This window comes from Nerophis lumbriciformis, linkage group LG20, assembly GCF_033978685.3.
Source record: "Nerophis lumbriciformis linkage group LG20, RoL_Nlum_v2.1, whole genome shotgun sequence".
In the NCBI taxonomy this organism is placed as follows: Eukaryota; Metazoa; Chordata; class Actinopteri; order Syngnathiformes; family Syngnathidae; genus Nerophis; species Nerophis lumbriciformis.
In genome coordinates this window covers 39119670-39138080 of record NC_084567.2, presented here as the reverse complement: position 1 = coordinate 39138080, position 18411 = coordinate 39119670, and the positions used below count along the sequence as shown (strand labels likewise).

General features: G+C 41.2%; 1 protein-coding gene across 1 annotated transcript in view; it reads left to right on the top strand.

Annotated features, from left to right (window-relative positions):
• The first annotated feature begins 627 nt into the window (after window positions 1–627).
• The window catches only part of LOC133619671 (BCL2/adenovirus E1B 19 kDa protein-interacting protein 3-like), a 39054-nt gene continuing 21270 nt past the window's right edge, over window positions 628–18411 (top strand). The window contains exon 1 of the mRNA XM_061980867.2: window positions 628–871. Coding sequence (XP_061836851.2) covers window positions 820–871 — 52 coding nt within the window. The 5' untranslated portion in view covers window positions 628–819. The remainder of the gene's footprint in view (window positions 872–18411) is intronic.

The window sequence follows — 18411 nt, the reverse complement described above, 5'->3', positions numbered from 1 at the left end:
ATACTTTCAATTAACAAATTGAAGTCTTGTGAAAGGTTGACAGGATAACTGGCGTTAACTGTCAAAATAATTTCAAACTATTGAAGTTAGCTTACAGAATAAACATGTCAATCAACCCATATGATTTTTGCTGTAATATTTTTGTTTTGAAAAGTCACTGTGACTGATAGAAAAGTGATGGTTTTAGCAACATTTTAACCTGTCTGAATGCAATCAATCATTTTGCGTCGGGGGGCGAAGGAACCCCCCACCAGGACTTTGTCCTGGACCCTGGCTACTAGGTTTTTCTGATTTCAAAAGTTGGCAGGTATGTTTCTACAATACAATAAAAGGTCCCCCGCGCCGCACGTTGAACACCAAATAATATTGACAAAAAGCCTTTTGGTGTACGTGAGTACAAGCACGTCGACTTAATATGGGCGTCGGGCCAAATCTTATATAAACCAATTCTAATATGTGCAATGTTATCAATACAACTTTTATTACGACACAGTAAGGCTATATGTTTGTTTATTTCTGCAACGTCATAGAAAAAAATAAAAATACACTTCAACCCTCCCTCTGTTTCGTTCTGTGACGTCATCATCCAGTTCCGGAGTATGACGTCATCATCCAGTTCCGGGAGGATCTGGGGGCGCCTCGCAGCTGCTATCGCCACAGCTAGCGGATAAAAACAGTACTCCTCCCCTATAAGAGAAGCAGCAGACGGCGAGGCGTTATATTTTTTGCCGGCCATTTGCCTGAATGTATAAAGAAAAAGCACACGTTTTGACATAACTAGATTTTTTTTTTTTATACAAGCCATCCTGGTCACCAACCATGTCCGACACTGCTGCTACACACAACAACAACGGAGACTACGGGCTCAACGGTAAGTCTGCTATATTTTTCCCTGTGTTCCTTGAGCGGGGTTTATATATTTAATGTCTCATTTTATTAACGACAATGTTAGTGAATCTTTTTTTTTTTTTTTTTTCGCCGCGAAGCTACATTTTTAAAAGGGGCGGAGTCCGTTGAATTTGTTTGACAGCGCGCTGGCCAATGACGAGCAAGATCGTCTTGATTGGCAGGCGTGTGGACCAATCAGCGAGTGATGCTAGGGTATGGAGGTGGGTTAAGGTTTATGTCAACAACACGCCAGAAATCGGTTAGTACTGAGCAAGCGATTTTTAAGAACCATTTCGACTTTTCTTAAAACATGTTGGTCTTTCTTGCTCTAGTCTTGTGGTCTATTTTTCACATTGTTTACTTACTAATAGTGAGTTAGCCAGATGGGGGGTTAAGCTGGCTGCACATGCTATATGTTTCCAGATTGTTCAGGGGTATCAAACGTACGGTCCGAGGGCCGGATCAGGCCCGCGAACAGGTTTTATCCGGCCCGCAGGATGAGGTTGCTAAGTATAAAAATGAACCTGAAATTTTTGAAAGAAATAAACAGCTGTTCTAAATCAATCAATCAATCAATGTTTATTTATATAGCCCTAAATCACAAGTGTCTCAAAGGGCTGCACAAGCCACAACGACATCCTCGGTACAGAGCCCACATAAGGGCAAGGAAAAACTCACCCCAGTGGGACGTCGATGTGAATGACTATGAGAAACCTTGGAGAGGACCGCATATGTGGGTAACCCCCCCCCCCCTCTAGGGAGACCGAATGCAATGGATGTCGAGTGGGTCTGACATAATATTGTGAGAGTCCAGTCCATAGTGGATCCAGCATAACAGTAAGAGTCCAGTCCACAGTGGGGCCAGCAGGAAACCATCCCGAGCGGAGACGGGTCAGCAGCGCAGAGATGTTCCCAACCGATTATTCTTTGTATCTATGTAGATCAGGCCTGGGCAATTATTTTGACTCGGGGGGCCACATTTAGAGAAAAAAATGTGTCTTAGGGACACTAATACAAAACCTCACAATAATGTCTGATTGAATGCTAAAAACGTTATGACAGACCGCCTTAAAAAACATAATGGAATTTTACATTTTTCTATGAACAATAAAACACTGAATATTGACCAAATATGAATGTCACACCCCCTTTCGATCGACATATTTTACAATCAAGTGAAACGCAACAAAAATGCAACAAACAGTGAAATATGAACACGAAGGGTACAAAATAAACCCACCAATAATCTGATATATCTGATACATCACTAAGCTTTAGAACTTTGTTGTGAAAATCTCCTTCCGCGAACAGGTTTTATCCGGCCCGCAGGATGAGTTTGCTAAGTATAAAAATGAAAGAAATAAACAGCTGTTCCAAATGTGTCCACTGGATGTGGCATTATCAATTCTTTGTATCTATGTAGATCAGGCCTGGGCAATTATTTTGACTCGGGGGGCCACATTTAGAGAAAAAAATGTGTCTTAGGGACACTAATACAAAACCTCACAATAATGTCTGATTGAATGCTTAAAAACGTTATGACAGACCGCCTTAAAAAACGTAATGGAATTTTACATTTTTCTATGAACAATAAAACACTGAATATTGACAAAATATGAATGTCACACCCCCTTTCGATCGACATATTTTACAATCAAGTGAAACGCAACAAAAATGCAACAAACAGTGAAATATGAACACGAAGGGTACAAAATAAACCCACCTACAATCTGATACATCACTAAGCTTTAGAACTTTGTTGTGAAAATCTGTGGAAACGCTTCCCGCCCACACTGCTTGGTGCCTCGTCTGAGCTGCTGTGACGTAGATTACCATAGTAACTAATTAGATGACCATAGTAACTAATTAGATTACCATCCATCCATCCATCCATTTTCTTCCGCTTATCCGAGGTGGGGTCGCGGGGGCAGCAGCCTAAGCAGAGAAGCCCAGACTTCCCTCTCCCCAGCCACTTCGTCCAGCTCCCCCCGGGGGATCCCGAGGCGTTCCCATGCCAGCCGGGAGAGATAGTCTTCCCAACGTGTCCTGGGTCTTCCCCGTGGCCTCCTGCCGGTCGGAAGTGCCCTAAACACCTCCCTAGAGAGGCGTTCGGGTGGTAGTAACTAATTAGATTACCATAGTAACTAATATATCATCCAAAAGCGCAGATTCCAATCATTGAAATATTTTGTATAGTTCAAGACTTACAGTCATGTGTAAACATCATAATGGCAGCTACCCATTCCATCTTAAAGATCTAAAAAAATTATTTGGGAATGTCCGGCGGGCCAGATTGAAAAGCTCAACGGGCCGCATGTGGCCCCCGGGCCTTAATTTGCCCAGGTCTGATGTAGATGATGCTACACATGTACAAAATAAACCATTGATTGATTGATTGATTGATTGATTTTGATTGAAAGCTTTATTAGTAGATTGCACAGTACAGTACATATTCCGTACAATTGACCACTAAATGGTAACACCCCAATACGTTTTTCAACTTGTTTAAGTCGGGGTCCACGTTAATCAATTCATGGTACACATATATACCAGTGACGTGCAGTCACTAGAGGCAGGTGAGGCGGGGCCTCACCTTCCATCATGGAAAGAAAACAAATGTAAAAAGAAAAAAATATATATTAAATTGTTAAATGTATCCAGTGATTATACTATAAAGTTATTTTCCATTTAACTTCACCAATTTTAGATTATTTTTATTCAAAATCGCTGAATTTTCACATTTGCCGTTCAAATACTGCGGTGAACAGCAGCCAGTTGAGGCACGTCACTCAGTGCCTCAACATGGACGGACTCGGCTAACTGCTGGTCTGCTGTGCAGTGAGACCGTATTGCTATATGAACTATATTATACATTTCCATAGTTTAGTTAGCTGAGGTATATAATGTACAGTGTATTTTGTCAACAACTGTATGTGTGTAACGTATTTCTTGTGCTGAGCGATCATAAAACGGCTGCAAAAGACGCTCTGGCTGAGGCTCGCCTCCTGCACCTCCGCCGTAGAATTTTTATATCAACTAAAGCCCACACTTAAACTTTCCACGTGCAAGATTGAATCTATTTAAAAAAGTTATTTCATAAGAAGCCAAAAAGTGCAAAAACAATAATGTTCGTGTTGGAGGAGTTGTGAATGACTGCAGGGCCACAACATTAGGTACACCTGCAGGCTGCAGGTGTACCTAATTCACAACTCCTCCAACACGAACATTATTGTTTTTGCACTTTTTGGCTTCTTATTAAATAACTTTTGTAACCTATTTTTATGGGCTTTCCTCTTTGTGATGTTAAGTTCCTGTTATGCGCTGTTATACAGTATATGCCTTGAGCTCTTATTTTGAATTCCTCACCAGCCATCAACCTCACCGCACGTCACTGATATATACTATCAGCATAATACAGTCATCACACAAGTTAATCATCAATTATTTACATTATTTACAATACCACATGATCATCAGTCGAGGAAAATGACCAAACTACATAAATAACATCCTGTAATTTGACTTTGATATCATTTTTTTCTCTTGATAGATTGAAAATGAACACCAATGAGTTGACTGATGAACATTATCACATCATTTATTCAAAAAGTATAAATAACGACAAATAAATACTATGAGCCGCAACATGTGTGTGTAAAAAAACAAAAACATGATTTGTACATTTTCAGAATGTGCTAGTTCTATTTTTAAACAAAGAAAACTGTCATGACTTGGTCTTGGGTGTATGCTTTTCCGGGATGCAACGGAAAGTTGGCTCGGGCGAGACGGGAATGTAAGTACATTTTTATTTAAACTACAAAAACAGGAAGTAAACAAAAGGCGCGCACAATGACGGAGAACAAACTATGAAACTTGCACAAAGGCAAAAACTATGAACAACGAAAAACACTAACTGTGGCAATAATAAACAAAACTTACTTGGCATGGACAAAAAGGAGCAACGTGAACGATGGACATGAAAAAATAGCAGCAAGGGTCTTAAGGCTGTGTGGAGAGTGTGCAGAAGCATAAATGTGGAGATGTCGTCAGAACGACAAACTGAAAACAATGAACTTAAATACTATAGACATGATTAACGAAAACGGGTGCGTGACTCAAAATGTGAAACAGGTGCGTGACGTGACAGGTGAAAGCTAATGGTTGCTATGGTGACAAACAAAAGTGCACAAAAAGTCCAAAAACCAAAACGAACATGACCAAAACAAAAACATGATCACACAGACATGACAAAAACAATCTGAAGTTGTCTTTATTTTTAAGTTATCGTGCCGTTATTTTACCGGTCCGGCCCACTTGGGAGTAGATTTTTCTCCATGTGGCCCCCCCCCGATCTAAAATGAGTTTGACACCCCTGGTTTTACATACTAATAGTGAGTTAGCCAGAGGGGGGTTAAGATAGCTGCACATGCTATATTTATCAGATTGTTTACATACTAATAGCCAGCTACACAAAGCGACACTGTGTTGTATAGATCTGATACAAGGTAAATACAGGGCCAATATTGCACCTTTTATATGATATACATATACATTTTTGACAAATAAAAACTATAACTATATAAATAGGCCTATAAATCACATGAAATAAACCTCATCTTATATTCATCAAGGCAAATATACTTAAAAGTTTTGGTTTCAATGGTGAAATAGTCCCCTGCATGCAAAGGGAGCAGCATTTGTGTGATTAGTTTCTCCTGCATCACTGTGGGGAGCCATGACTCTGCATGCTATTTGCAGCTCCAGTGGCAGACGGTGAGTGGTGAGTGGCATTGGGTTCAAACATTCCAACAGGCGTGTCTTAAATCAATGGGACAGGCTGCAGTTGAATTGAGGATAAACATGTTCTTCTCCAGTCTGGTAATGTTGCTGTGGCTCAAATAAGCCTATAAGTCACACATTTTTCTGAAATTTTTTTTTGATTAGCAGCTTGGTTAAATCATACGGCATTTATTTCGGGAGGTGGGGGCGTGGTCGGGGGTGGGGCGAGGGGCGTGGTTAAGATATATATATATATATAAGAAATACTTGACTTTCAGTGAATTCTAGCTATATATATATATAAAATAAATACTTGAATTTCAGTGTTCATTTATTTACACATATACACACACATAACACTCATCTACTCATTGTTGAGTTAAGGGTTGAATTGTCCATCCTTGTTCTATTTTCTGTCACTATTTCAGAACACACACATTATACAAATATACATTATAAAATCAATAAGAAAACGGGAGCTCTAATTTGGGAGTCTGAATTAGGATCAGAAGTTCCTATATAAACATTGCGCACTCACGTCGCCTTTTTGTATTGATTACTGCAGCTGTGCACTGGATTCATTCACAAATACAAACTACAACTCACAAACACTTAAGAGTTAGGCTCCACCATCAGAATGTGTACTTAAACTTATAAAGATCACATGGATATTCTTCAGTGAGTTGATTCACCAAAACTAACCTGTTATACAGGAGGAAAAAGCACACAGGACGTTTCAATTGTTCACAGACTGGTCGCGCTCATCAGAATGACAAGACACTTCCGGTCTGCAGGTGATAGCATTCAATTGGGAAGAAACGCCCTACTGCCCCCTACTGACCAATGTGAATACTGATCAATGTGGAATGACAGCTCCAAAAACGAATTCAAACCACAAAATAAAATAAATAAATCAACACAAAAATGTGACACATTATGGGTGGGTCACATATGCATGTACAGTAGATGGCAGTATTGTCCTGTTTAAAAGTGTCACAACGTTGCTGTTTACGGCAGACGAACTGCTTTACGGTAGACGCTGTTGTTGTGTGTTGTCAACACGTCACTCAGGTCCGCATGGAGCTGGAGGGGGCGTGGCCTCCAGCTCCGCCTGAATTTCGGGAGTTTTTCGGGAGGAAATTTGTCCCGGGAGGTTTTCGGGAGAGGCGCTGATTTTCGGGAGTCTCCCGGAAAATCCGGGAGGGTTGGCAAGTATGTCTTAGGGCGCATTAAAGGAGTCATATTATGATTTTTTTCTAAATGTAAAAGACTTCCTTGTGGTCTACATAACATGTAATGGTAGTTCTTTGGTCAAAATGTTGCATAGATGATGTTTTACACATCATCTTCAAGTCGCTTTCTGACAGTCGCTTCAGAATGCACCATTTTGTGGGCGGTCTTATTTACGTGGCTCACCTTCAACGGCGTCTTCTCCCTGTCATCTTTTTTGTAGCGGTGTAGCGTGCAAGGACGGGAGTGGAAGAAGTGTCAAAAGATGGAGCTAACTGTTTTAATGACATTCAGACTTTACTTCAATCAATAACAGAGCAGCGTCTCCTCATCCGTGGCTCACTAGTGCAACAACAACGCCCGAAATGTGTCCCATGAAAAACCGGCCGACCGGCCGGAACTCTCTAATAACTAAAGTTCCTTGGGTGAATAATGTAAACTCACTACACCGGTATGTTTTAGAGCTTCATGGCAAGTTTACTGACAGATATAAGTAAGAACTTTACACTACTTTATATTAGAAATGGCAACAGTGGAGGATGAATGTCACATAACAAGAAGATAGAGAAAAAGATGAAGCTTATCGACTAAGGTGTCAGCACGGACTACAATGGCGGATACGCGCAAATTTTCAGTACTTATGCAGATCCCTAATACAGATCAGCAGGTACCAGACGGTAAGAAAAGTTGGTTTTGCATAATATTGCGAAACAAAACGCCAGATAATATGTCTGCTATAGGTGCCATTGTGCAGTCCTTATACACACACCATAATAAAACTCGTATGTTTAATGCTCCGACAATCCATCAAGTGGTGTGGCTTCATAGCTTACCGAAGTCGTACTAAAAACATTCTGACAGGTTTTTGAGCGCCGTGTGTAATGTTCTACATTCTCAATGGCACATTTAAAGTTTTGGTTTTGTTTACTGGCTCACATATTGCAGTTTACACATATCTCTTATGTGTGACTGCCATCTACCGGTCACACTTATCACTACACCACGTACCAAATAAAATAGCTTTGAGGTCGGTAAGCACAACCGGAATTATTCCAAACATTAGGTGCACCGGGTTATGAGGCGCACTGTCGAGTTTTGAGAGAATGAAAGGATTTTAAGTGCGCCTTATCGTCCGGAAAATACGGTACTGTCTTTTGAGAACCAGTGTCCTCTGCAGCCGACTGTTTTTTTCGGATTACAGGCTTAAAAATTTCAGAAATAATAACCTTATAATAATAATATAATAATAAACCAGTTGTTTCTACTCATTAACCATCATTCGTTGACCTGTGAGAGGAGTAGGGATGGGTATCGGATATCATATGTTGTCAATATTCAGTGTTTTATCGTTCATAGTTAATATTGTAAATCCCACATTCTTTATTTTCATGTACATTCTGGGTGTCTCATTCAGTAAAAATAATTTAAAATTCTATTCCGTTTTTTAAGGCGGTCTGTCATAAGGTTTTTAGCTTTCAATCAGACATTATTGTGAGGTTTTGTGTTAGTGTTCCTAAAAAACAGATATACCGGCCCCCCAGACACATTTTTTCTCTAGATCCTCTTGGGGTGAGGATTTGATTCATAATCGATACTCGATTCAACACGATTCTCCATTCAAACTAATTTTTGCAATGTCTTATTTGGTATAATAATAATAACACCTTAACAAAACAGCTTACAGGTTACAAAACCTAATTTTGGTTGCTGACGTATGACACATACATGCACCAAGTAAGTATAGAGATGGCCTAAAAATTGTTAGTTTTTTTAATGAATTCGTCAAAAAAATAAAATAGATTCGATTTTGTAAAATATGTGCATGGAGAGGGGGTGTGACATTCATATGTTGTCAATATTCAGTGTTTTATCCTTCATAGTTAATATTGTAAATCCCACATTCTTTATTTTCATGTACATTCTGGGTGTCTCATTCAGTAAAAACATGTAAAATGTAAAAAGATTCGATTTTTGAAAATTACAACAAAAAAAAAATCGGAATTTGAATGTGATTAAAAAAACATTTTTTAGCACCCCTAATTATATACCGTATGATAGTTTGTAAAGATAACAATATATACGTAAATATCTGCTTGTCACCTTGACTTAGGATTTCAAAGCAAGTTATCCATCAATTTGTACGTACAAAAATCAAATAACCAAATGCATAGGCAATAATATAATGCCATCCATCCATACATCCATCCATCTTCTTCCGCTTATCCGAGGTCGGGTCGCGGGGGCAGCAGCCTAAGCAAGGAAGCCCAGACTTCCCTCTCCCCAGCCACTTCGTCCAGCTCCTCCCGGGGGATCCCGAGGCGTTCCCAGGCCAGCCGGGAGACATAGTCTTCCCAACGTGTCCTGGGTCTTCCCCGTGGCCTCCTACCGGTCGGACGTGCCCTAAACACCTCCCGAGGGAGGCGTTCGGGTGGCATCCTGACCAGATGCCCGAACCACCTCATCTGGCTCCTCTCGATGTGGAGGAGCAGTGGCTTTACTTTGAGCTCCCCCCGGATGACAGAGCTTCTCACCCTATCTCTAAGGGAGAGCCCGGCCACGCGGCGGAGGGAAACTCATTTCGGCCGCTTGTACCCGTGATCTTGTCCTTTCGGTCATAACCCAAAGCTCATGACCATAGGTGAGGATGGGAACGTAGATCGACCGGTAAATTGAGAGCTTTGCCTTCCGGCTCAGCTCCTTCTTCACCACAACGGATCGATACAGCGTCCGCATTACTGAAGATGCCGCACCGATCCGCCTGTCGATCTCACGATCCACTCTTCCCTCACTCGTGAACAAGACTCCGAGGTACTTGAACTCCTCCACTTGGGGCAGGGTCTCCTCCCCAACCCGAAGATGGCATTCCACCCTTTTCCGGGCGAGAACCATGGACTCGGACTTGGAGGTGCTGATTCTCATCCCAGTCGCTTCACACTCGGCTGCGAACCGATCCAGCGAGAGCTGAAGATCCTGGCCAGATGAAGCCATCAGGACCACATCATCTGCAAAAAGCAGAGACCTAATCCCGCAGCCACCAAACCGGATCCCCTCAACGCCTTGACTGCGCCTAGAAATTCTGTCCATAAAAGTTCTGAACAGAATGGGTGACAAAGGGCAGCCTTGGCGGAGTCCAACCCTCACTGGAAACGTGTCCGACTTACTGCCGGCAATGCGGACCAAGCTCTGACACTGATCATACAGGGAGCGGACCGCCACAATCAGACAGTCCGATACCCCATACTCTCTGAGCACTCCCCACAGGACTTCCCGAGGGACGCGGTCGAATGCCTTCTCCAAGTCCACAAAGCACATGTAGACTGGTTGGGCAAACTCCCATGCACCTTCAAGGACCCTGCCGAGAGTATAGAGCTGGTCCACAGTTCCACGACCAGGACCAAAACCACACTGTTCCTCCTGAATCCGAGGTTCGACTATCCGGCGTAGCCTCCTCTCCAGTACACCTGAATAGACCTTACCGGGAAGGCTGAGGAGTGTGATCCCACGATAGTTTGAACACACCCTCCGGTTCCCCTTCTTAAAGAGAGGAACCACCACCCCGGTCTGCCAATCCAGAGGTACCGCCCCCGATGTCCACGGGATGCTGCAGAGTCTTGTCAACCAAGACAGTCCCACAGCATCCAGAGCCTTAAGGAACTCCGGGCGGATCTCATCCACCCCCGGGGCCTTATAATGATACTTTTCTATTCTTACATTCACTGTTACAAGCGGCCCTCTGAGGGCAGCCACGACTGCGGTGTGGCCCTCCATGAAAACAAGTTCCACACCCCTGATTTAGACGGTGGCAGTACGTTGAGACACGTCTGTGCAGACTTTATGTCCCTCGGGTTATCGGCTAGATAGGTTGTGCGTGTTATGTGAGAAGTCACGCTATTTTTACACTTTCCTGGAAAGTAAAGACCATAACATTCTCATCTAATCCATAGGAGCTTTTCACACAGGATCCTCCACCCCGACACTCAACATCTGTCAGTCAGAAAATGGTCACTTCATGCCTGTTGTCTTTTTTTTTTTTAATCCAGGCAACAGCTGATGACGCCAGAACGTTCGCACCACGACCACCGAGTATAGACAATGTGCTGCCAACTGCAGCTTCGCCTATAGTCTGCTCTGTAATCCACAGGATGAGAGCGAGCGCCGAGTCTGGGCCATCTAAGGGGAGAGGGAGGGACCACATATTGGGTCAGTGGGTGTCACTGGATGTCTGCCTGCAGGCGCAATTGAGAACTTGGATCGCCCTTTTAATTATCTGTAAATGGGGTCATGTGACCTCTACGGGCGGTCCTCTTCTTCTGTGGTATGCCAAGAAACTGCTCTCAGGTGACACGATGATATTAGACAGAGGTGGGTAGTAACGCGCTACATTTACTCCGTTACATCTACTTGAGTAACTTTTGGGATAAATTGTACTTCTAAGAGTAGTTTTAATGCAACATACTTTTACTTTTACTTGAGTATATTTATAGAGAAGAAACGCTACTTTTACTACGCTCCATTTATCTACATTCAGCCCGCTACTCGCTACTGATTTTTATCGATCTGTTAATGCACGCTTTGTTTGTTTTGGTCTGTCAGACAGACCTTCAAAGTAGGATCTATCGCATGCCTGCGTTTCACCAATCAAATGCAGTCACTGGTGACGTTTGACTCCGTTTCACCGATCAAATACAGTCACTGGTGACGTTTGACTCAGTTTCACCAATCAAATGCAGTCACTGGTGATGTTTGACTCCGTTTCACCAATCAAATGCAGTCACTGGTGACGTTTGACTCCGTTTCACCAATCAAATGCAGTCACTGGTGACGTTTGACTCCGTTTCACCAATCAAATGCAGTCACTGGTGACGTTTGACTCCGTTTCACCAATCAAATGCAGTCACTGGTGACGTTTGACTCCGTTTCACCAATCAAATGCAGTCACTGGTGATGTTTGACTCCGTTTCACCAATCAAATGCAGTCACTGGTGACGTTTGACTCCGTTTCACCAATCAAATGCAGTCACTGGTGACATTTGACTCCGTTTCACCAATCAAATGCAGTCACTGGTGACGTTTGACTCCGTTTCACCAATCAAATGCAGTCACTGGTGACGTTTGACTCCGTTTCACCAATCAAATACAGTCACTGGTGACGGTTGACTCCGTTTCACCTATCAAATGCAGTCACTGGTGACGTTTGACTCCGTTTCACCAATCAAATACAGTCACTGGTGACGTTTGACTACGTTTCACCAATCAAATGCAGTCACTGGTGATGTTTGACTCCGTTTCACCAATCAAATACAGTCACTGGTGACGTTTGACTCCGTTTCACCAATCAAATGCAGTCACTGGTGACGTTTGACTCCGTTTCACCAATCAAATGCAGTCACTGGTGACGTTTGACTCCGTTTCACCAATCAAATACAGTCACTGGTGACGTTTGACTCCGTTTCACCAATCAAATGCAGTCACTGGTGACGTTTGACTCCGTTTCACCAATCAAATGCAGTCACTGGCGACTTTTGACTCCGTTTCACCAATCAAATGCAGTCACTGGTGACGTTTGACTCCGTTTCACCAATCAAATGCAGTCACTGGTGACGTTTGACTCCGTTTCACCAATCAAATGCAGTCACTGGTGACGTTTGACTCCGTTTCACTAATCAAATGCAGTCACTGGTGACGTTTGACTCCGTTTCACCAATCAAATGCAGTCACTGGTGACGTTTGACTCCGTTTCACCAATCAAATACAGTCACTGGTGACGTTTGACTCCGTTTCACCAATCAAATGCAGTCACTGGTGACGTTTGACTCCGTTTCACCAATCAAATACAGTCACTGGTGACGTTCGACTCCGTTTCACCAATCAAACAGAGCCAGGCGGTCACGTGATTAACTGCACATAAAGTTTCGGCGGCAAACAACAACAAGCTTAAGCTTACATGAACTCAACGTCAAATTTGAGGAAGCACATGGCGGTAAGTAACGTTAGTAGATATTTTGGCTGTCACCGTAGGCTGATGTTAGCTTCCCTGCTATGAATCACTGTCAAATGTACATCGTGTGGGGTTATTTATTAACGCACTGCAGACTCCTAGACACACACACACACACATGCATACAAACACCAATCAGAAGTGCACAGTGTGTTCCCAGGTACACCTATCAGTTTATGGTTTGCGTAAAGGCTAACTTGTTATTTTCCTTTGTAATCTTTGACTACTGAGCCTATGGTGCTGTTAAGTTATTGTGGCTCAATTTGCCTACATTTTTTTTTTATGTTAATGTATTATTATTTAATATATATTATTGTTTTAGTTGCTTAAGAGATATTCCTGGCTCTGAATTTGCTCATTGCTATTATTATGTTTTTGTGCATTATTTGTTGCCGTCATCATTAAACAAACAGGTTACTCATCAGTTACTCAGTACTTGAGTAGTTTTTTCACAACATACTTTTTACTTTTACTCAAGTAAATATTTGGGTGAATACTCCTTACTTTTACTAATAAATCTCTAAAGTAACAGTACTCTTACTTGAGTACAATTTCTGGCTACTCTACCCACCTCTGATATTAGAGAATGTGTTTTTGTCATTCCGCCCCTCTATATTTGTAACTCCGCTCTAATGTGCGACCAGTGACCCGCCCCGCATAAAGAAGAAGAGTCATATATCACGTCCTAAATCCACAGGAAGGCATTTACTGCTTTGTCATCACACAGCAGGAAATAGTGCTTTGCTCATCAGCCTCTGCACAACACTCTCTCACTCTTTGTTATTCTTTTAGTCTTCATCTGAACTAGGGTTGTCCCGATAACAATATTTTGGTACCGGTACCAAAATGTTTTCGATGCTTTTCGGTACTTTTTGATACTTTTCTAAATAAAGGGGACCACAAAAAATGGCATTATTGGCTTTATTTTAACAAAAAATCTTACGGTACATTAAACATATGTTTAATATTGCAATTTAGTCCTTAAATAAAATAGTGAACATACTAGACAACTTGTCTTTTAGTAGTAAGTAAACAAACAAAAGCTCCTAATTAGTAGAGATGTCCAATAATATCGGACTGCCGATATTATCGGCCGATAAATGCTTTAAAATGTAATATCGGAAATTATCGGTATCGGTTTCAAAAAGTAAAATTTATGACTTTTTAAAACACAGTTGTGTACACGGACGTAGGGGGAAGTACAGAGCGCCAATATACAAGTATAAACAACTTTAACACTGTTACAAATATGCGCCACACTGTGAACCCACACCAAACAAGAATGACAAACACATTTCGGGAGAACACCCGCACCGTAACACAACATAAACACAACAGAACAAATACCCAGAAACCCTTGCAGCACTAACTCGTCCGGGACGCTACAATATACACCCCCCGCTACCCCCCCACCTCAACCCAGCCCACCTCAACCTAAGAGAGCATGTCCCAAATTCCAAGCTGCTGTTTTGAGGCATGTAAAAAAAAAATAATGCACTTGTGACTTCAATAATAAATATGGCAGTGCCATGTTGGCATTTTTTTTTCCATAACTTGAGTTGATTTATTTAGCAAAAACCTTGTTACATTGTTTAATGCATCCAGCAGGGCATCACAACAAAATTAGGCATAATAATGTGTTAATTCCACGACTGTATATATCGGTATCGCTTGATATCGGAATCGGTAATTAAGAGTTGGACAATATCGGGATATCGGCAAAAAAGCCATTATCGTACATCTCTACTAATTAGTCTGCTGACGTATGCAGTAACATATTGTGTCATTTATACACCTATTATTTTGTCAACATTATAAAGGACAAGCTGTAAAAATTGATTATTAATCTACTTGTTCATTTACTGTTAATATCTGCTTATTTTCTGTTTCAACATGTTCTATCTACACTTCTGTTAAAATGTAATAATCACTTATTATTCTGCTGTTTGGATACTTTACATTAGTTTTGGATGATACCACAAATTTGGGTATCAATCCGATACCAAGTAGATACAGGATCATACATTGGTCATATTCAAAGTCCTCATGTGTTTATAAACATAGTATAAGTAAAAAAAACCCAACGAAAGTAGATTTTGTGATGCAAAAAAATATCAATGTAATCATAGTAGTATCAACTAAATACGCTCATGTACTTGGTATCATTACAGTGGATGTCAGGTGTAGATCCACCCATGGCGTTTGTTTACATTGTGACGCCGGTGAGCTATTGTATCCTCCTACGGTGTGTAGTAAAGCATGTTTAGCTATTCCTCGTCCTCCAGTGATAATGATACTTTTAAGAAACTCACTTCATTTGTCGCCATGGAGACAAGGATTAGTGATTTAGAAGTAGCTAAAACACTGCAGACTGCGGATTGGACCCCGACTTAAACAAGTTGAAAAACTTATTGGGGTGTTACCATTTAGTGGTCAATTGTACGGAATATGTACTGTACTGTGCAATCTACTAATAAAAGTTTCAATCAATCAATCAATCAATTAATGGATTTTAGCCGCTAGCTAGCTAGCCATGTCTTCAAGCACCTCTTCCTGAGGATGTTTCAGTGTTATAACTTCACCTTTATCGTTATTTTTTAAGCCAAAATTCGTCCGTTCTCCCTTTTCTGTCTACAGACTGTGTCTGCTTGTAAGTACTCTGTGATTGTGCGCTGCCGAACATGCTCCTCTGCTCGTAAAACCTGCAATGTTATGATGTGACGACGCGCCGTCATGCCCGTATAGTACCGAATATGATTCATTAGTATCGCGGCACTATACTAGTACCGGTATACCGTACAACGTACGTAATTGCATCATTACATAGGGCAGGGGTCGGCAACCCATCATGTTGAAAGAGCCATATTGGACCAAAAATACATAAAACAAATCTGTCTGGAGCCGCAAAAGGTTAAAAGCCTTATAAAAGTGTTATAATGAAGGCAACACATTAAGTTAGTGTCTCAGAGGGTGAGATAACTCCTGGAAATGTCTGGCTTATAACTGCCAAAGATGTGTGTGTCCAAGTTAAAGGAAACGGCAGACTGTCTTCTTCTTTATTAAAATCTTTGCAAGCTGGGTAACGTTTGCTGTGGTCTGGAACAACATGACCTTTGCTGTGGTCTGGAACAACATGACACACAATCAGACATGCAGCCAATATTACATACAGATAATGTGTCACGAGACATGCAAATATAAATTAAAGAGATGATATAAGTAAAGGAAATTAAATGAACTCAAATATACCTACAAACGAGGCATAATGATGCAACATGTAATAATAATAATACCTGGGATTTATATAGCGCTTTTCTAAATACCCAAAGTCGCTTTACATGTGGGGGTGGGGGTGGGGGGGCTGGGGGAGGAGGGACGATAAAAACAAATTTATTAGAAAAAAAAAAATAATAAAATAAAATAAAAATTAAAATAAAAATAAATACTAAATACTAAATGAACACACAGCTAGCATAAATAGCATGTCAGCATGGATTATTAGCACTCCACGCAAGTCAATAACATCAACAAAGTTCACCTTTTGTGCATTCACACACAGCATAAAACGTTTGGTGGACAAAATGAGACAAAGAAGGAATGGCATAAAACACGTCTTTCTGTGGCAGCGTCGGAGAACATTGTACATGTAAACAAACTACGGTGAGTTCAAGGACCACCAAAATTAGTAGGACAAAACGGCGCTGGCTAAATCCTGTCATCATTGAAGCATAAACACAAACATATTTAACAGTGGGCTTTTTTTTAACAATTATGAAGGTTTGTGTTATTTTTGTCCGACAGAAATAATATTAAAACAACAAATATAGTTTTCCCCCATCTTTTTTTCCATTTTTGAAAAAGCTCCAAGGAGCCACTAGGGCGGTGCTAAAGAGCCGCGGGTGGCTGTGCGACGGCGGGATAGACTGCCTAAAATATATTGGAAAGTTGCCGCCCTCGAGATCTCTGTGTAAATGTTGCAAATAGCCCCTTTAAGGATTCAAGGAACTTTATTTTCCTATCAGCACACAGGAGTTGTGTGTTCCTGTAGTTATAGAGTGTGTCGTGAGGCACTCGGAGCTTATCGGTGTTCCCTCCTGCGCCGCAGGGTCCTGGGTGGAGTTAGAGATGAACCGAGGCTGTCTGGAGCCGCAAAAGGTTAAAAGCCTTATAAAAGTGTTATAATGAAGGCAACACATTAAGTTAGTGTCTCAGAGGGTGAGATAACTCCTGGAAATTTCTGGCTTATAACTGCCAAAGATGTGTGTGCCCAAGTTAAAGGAAACGGCAGACTGTCTTCTTCTAATGGATTTATTAAAATCTTTGCAAGCTGGGTAACGTTTGCTGTGGTCTGGAACAACATGACACACAATCAGACATGCAGCCAATATTACATACAGATAATGTGTCACGAGACATGCAAATATAAATTAAATAGATGATATAAGTAAAGGAAATTAAATCAACTCAAATATACCTACAAACGAGGCATAATGATGCAACATGTACACACAGCTAGCATAAATAGCATGTCAGCATGGATTATTAGCACTCCACGCAAGTCAATAACATCAACAAAGTTCACCTTTTGTGCATTCACACACAGCATAAAACGTTTGGTGGACAAAATGAGACAAAGAAGGAATGGCATAAAACACGTCTTTCTGTGGCAGCGTCGGAAAACATTGTGCATGTAAACCAGGGGTGCTCATTACGTCGATCGCGATCTACCGGTCGATCTCGGAGGGTGTGTCAGTCGATCACCAGCCAGGCATTAAAAAAATAGTCCTAAAAATGAGCGATCATAAATCTTCACTATGACGTCACTTCCGTCACTTGATTGACATTCACGGCACCCGAGGGTCTTCTGAGATGACGCTGGCTACTGCCAGCTCAGTAAAATTACCGACCGGAAGGCGAGAAACACTTTATTTCAACAGACTCTGGCGCCGTACCTGTCGTCAAAACTCCAAAGACCGACTGCACAGTTGCACAATAAAAGCTCTGCTTCATCCTGCCTGCGCTACCAAAATAAGAGTCTCAGAAAGCTGGCGTGCTCAAGCTAGCAAGCTACGGAGTTTGCCGACAATGTATTTCTTGTAAAGTGTATACAAAGGAGTACGGAAGCTGGACAAATAAGATGCCAAAAACCAACCACTTTCATGTGGTATTGGACAGAAAGGAGGACTTTTTTTCTCCTCCAATCGAAAATGCGGACGTTATCAGCACTACTGTCTGATTCCTATCAATGCAAGTCATCATATCTTCATGAAAGAAAGGAATCTATATGTGTTAAACATGCTTGTATTATCTTTAAACACCTTTAAGTTGTTAACAATATTAACTATATGTGTTAAACATGCTTGTATTATCTTTAACCACCTTTAAGTTGTTAACAATATTAACTATATGTGTTAAACATGCTTGTTTTATCTTTAACCACCTTTAAGTTGTTAACAATATTAACTATTTGTGTTAAACATGCTTGTATTATTTTTAACCACCTTTAACTTGTTAAC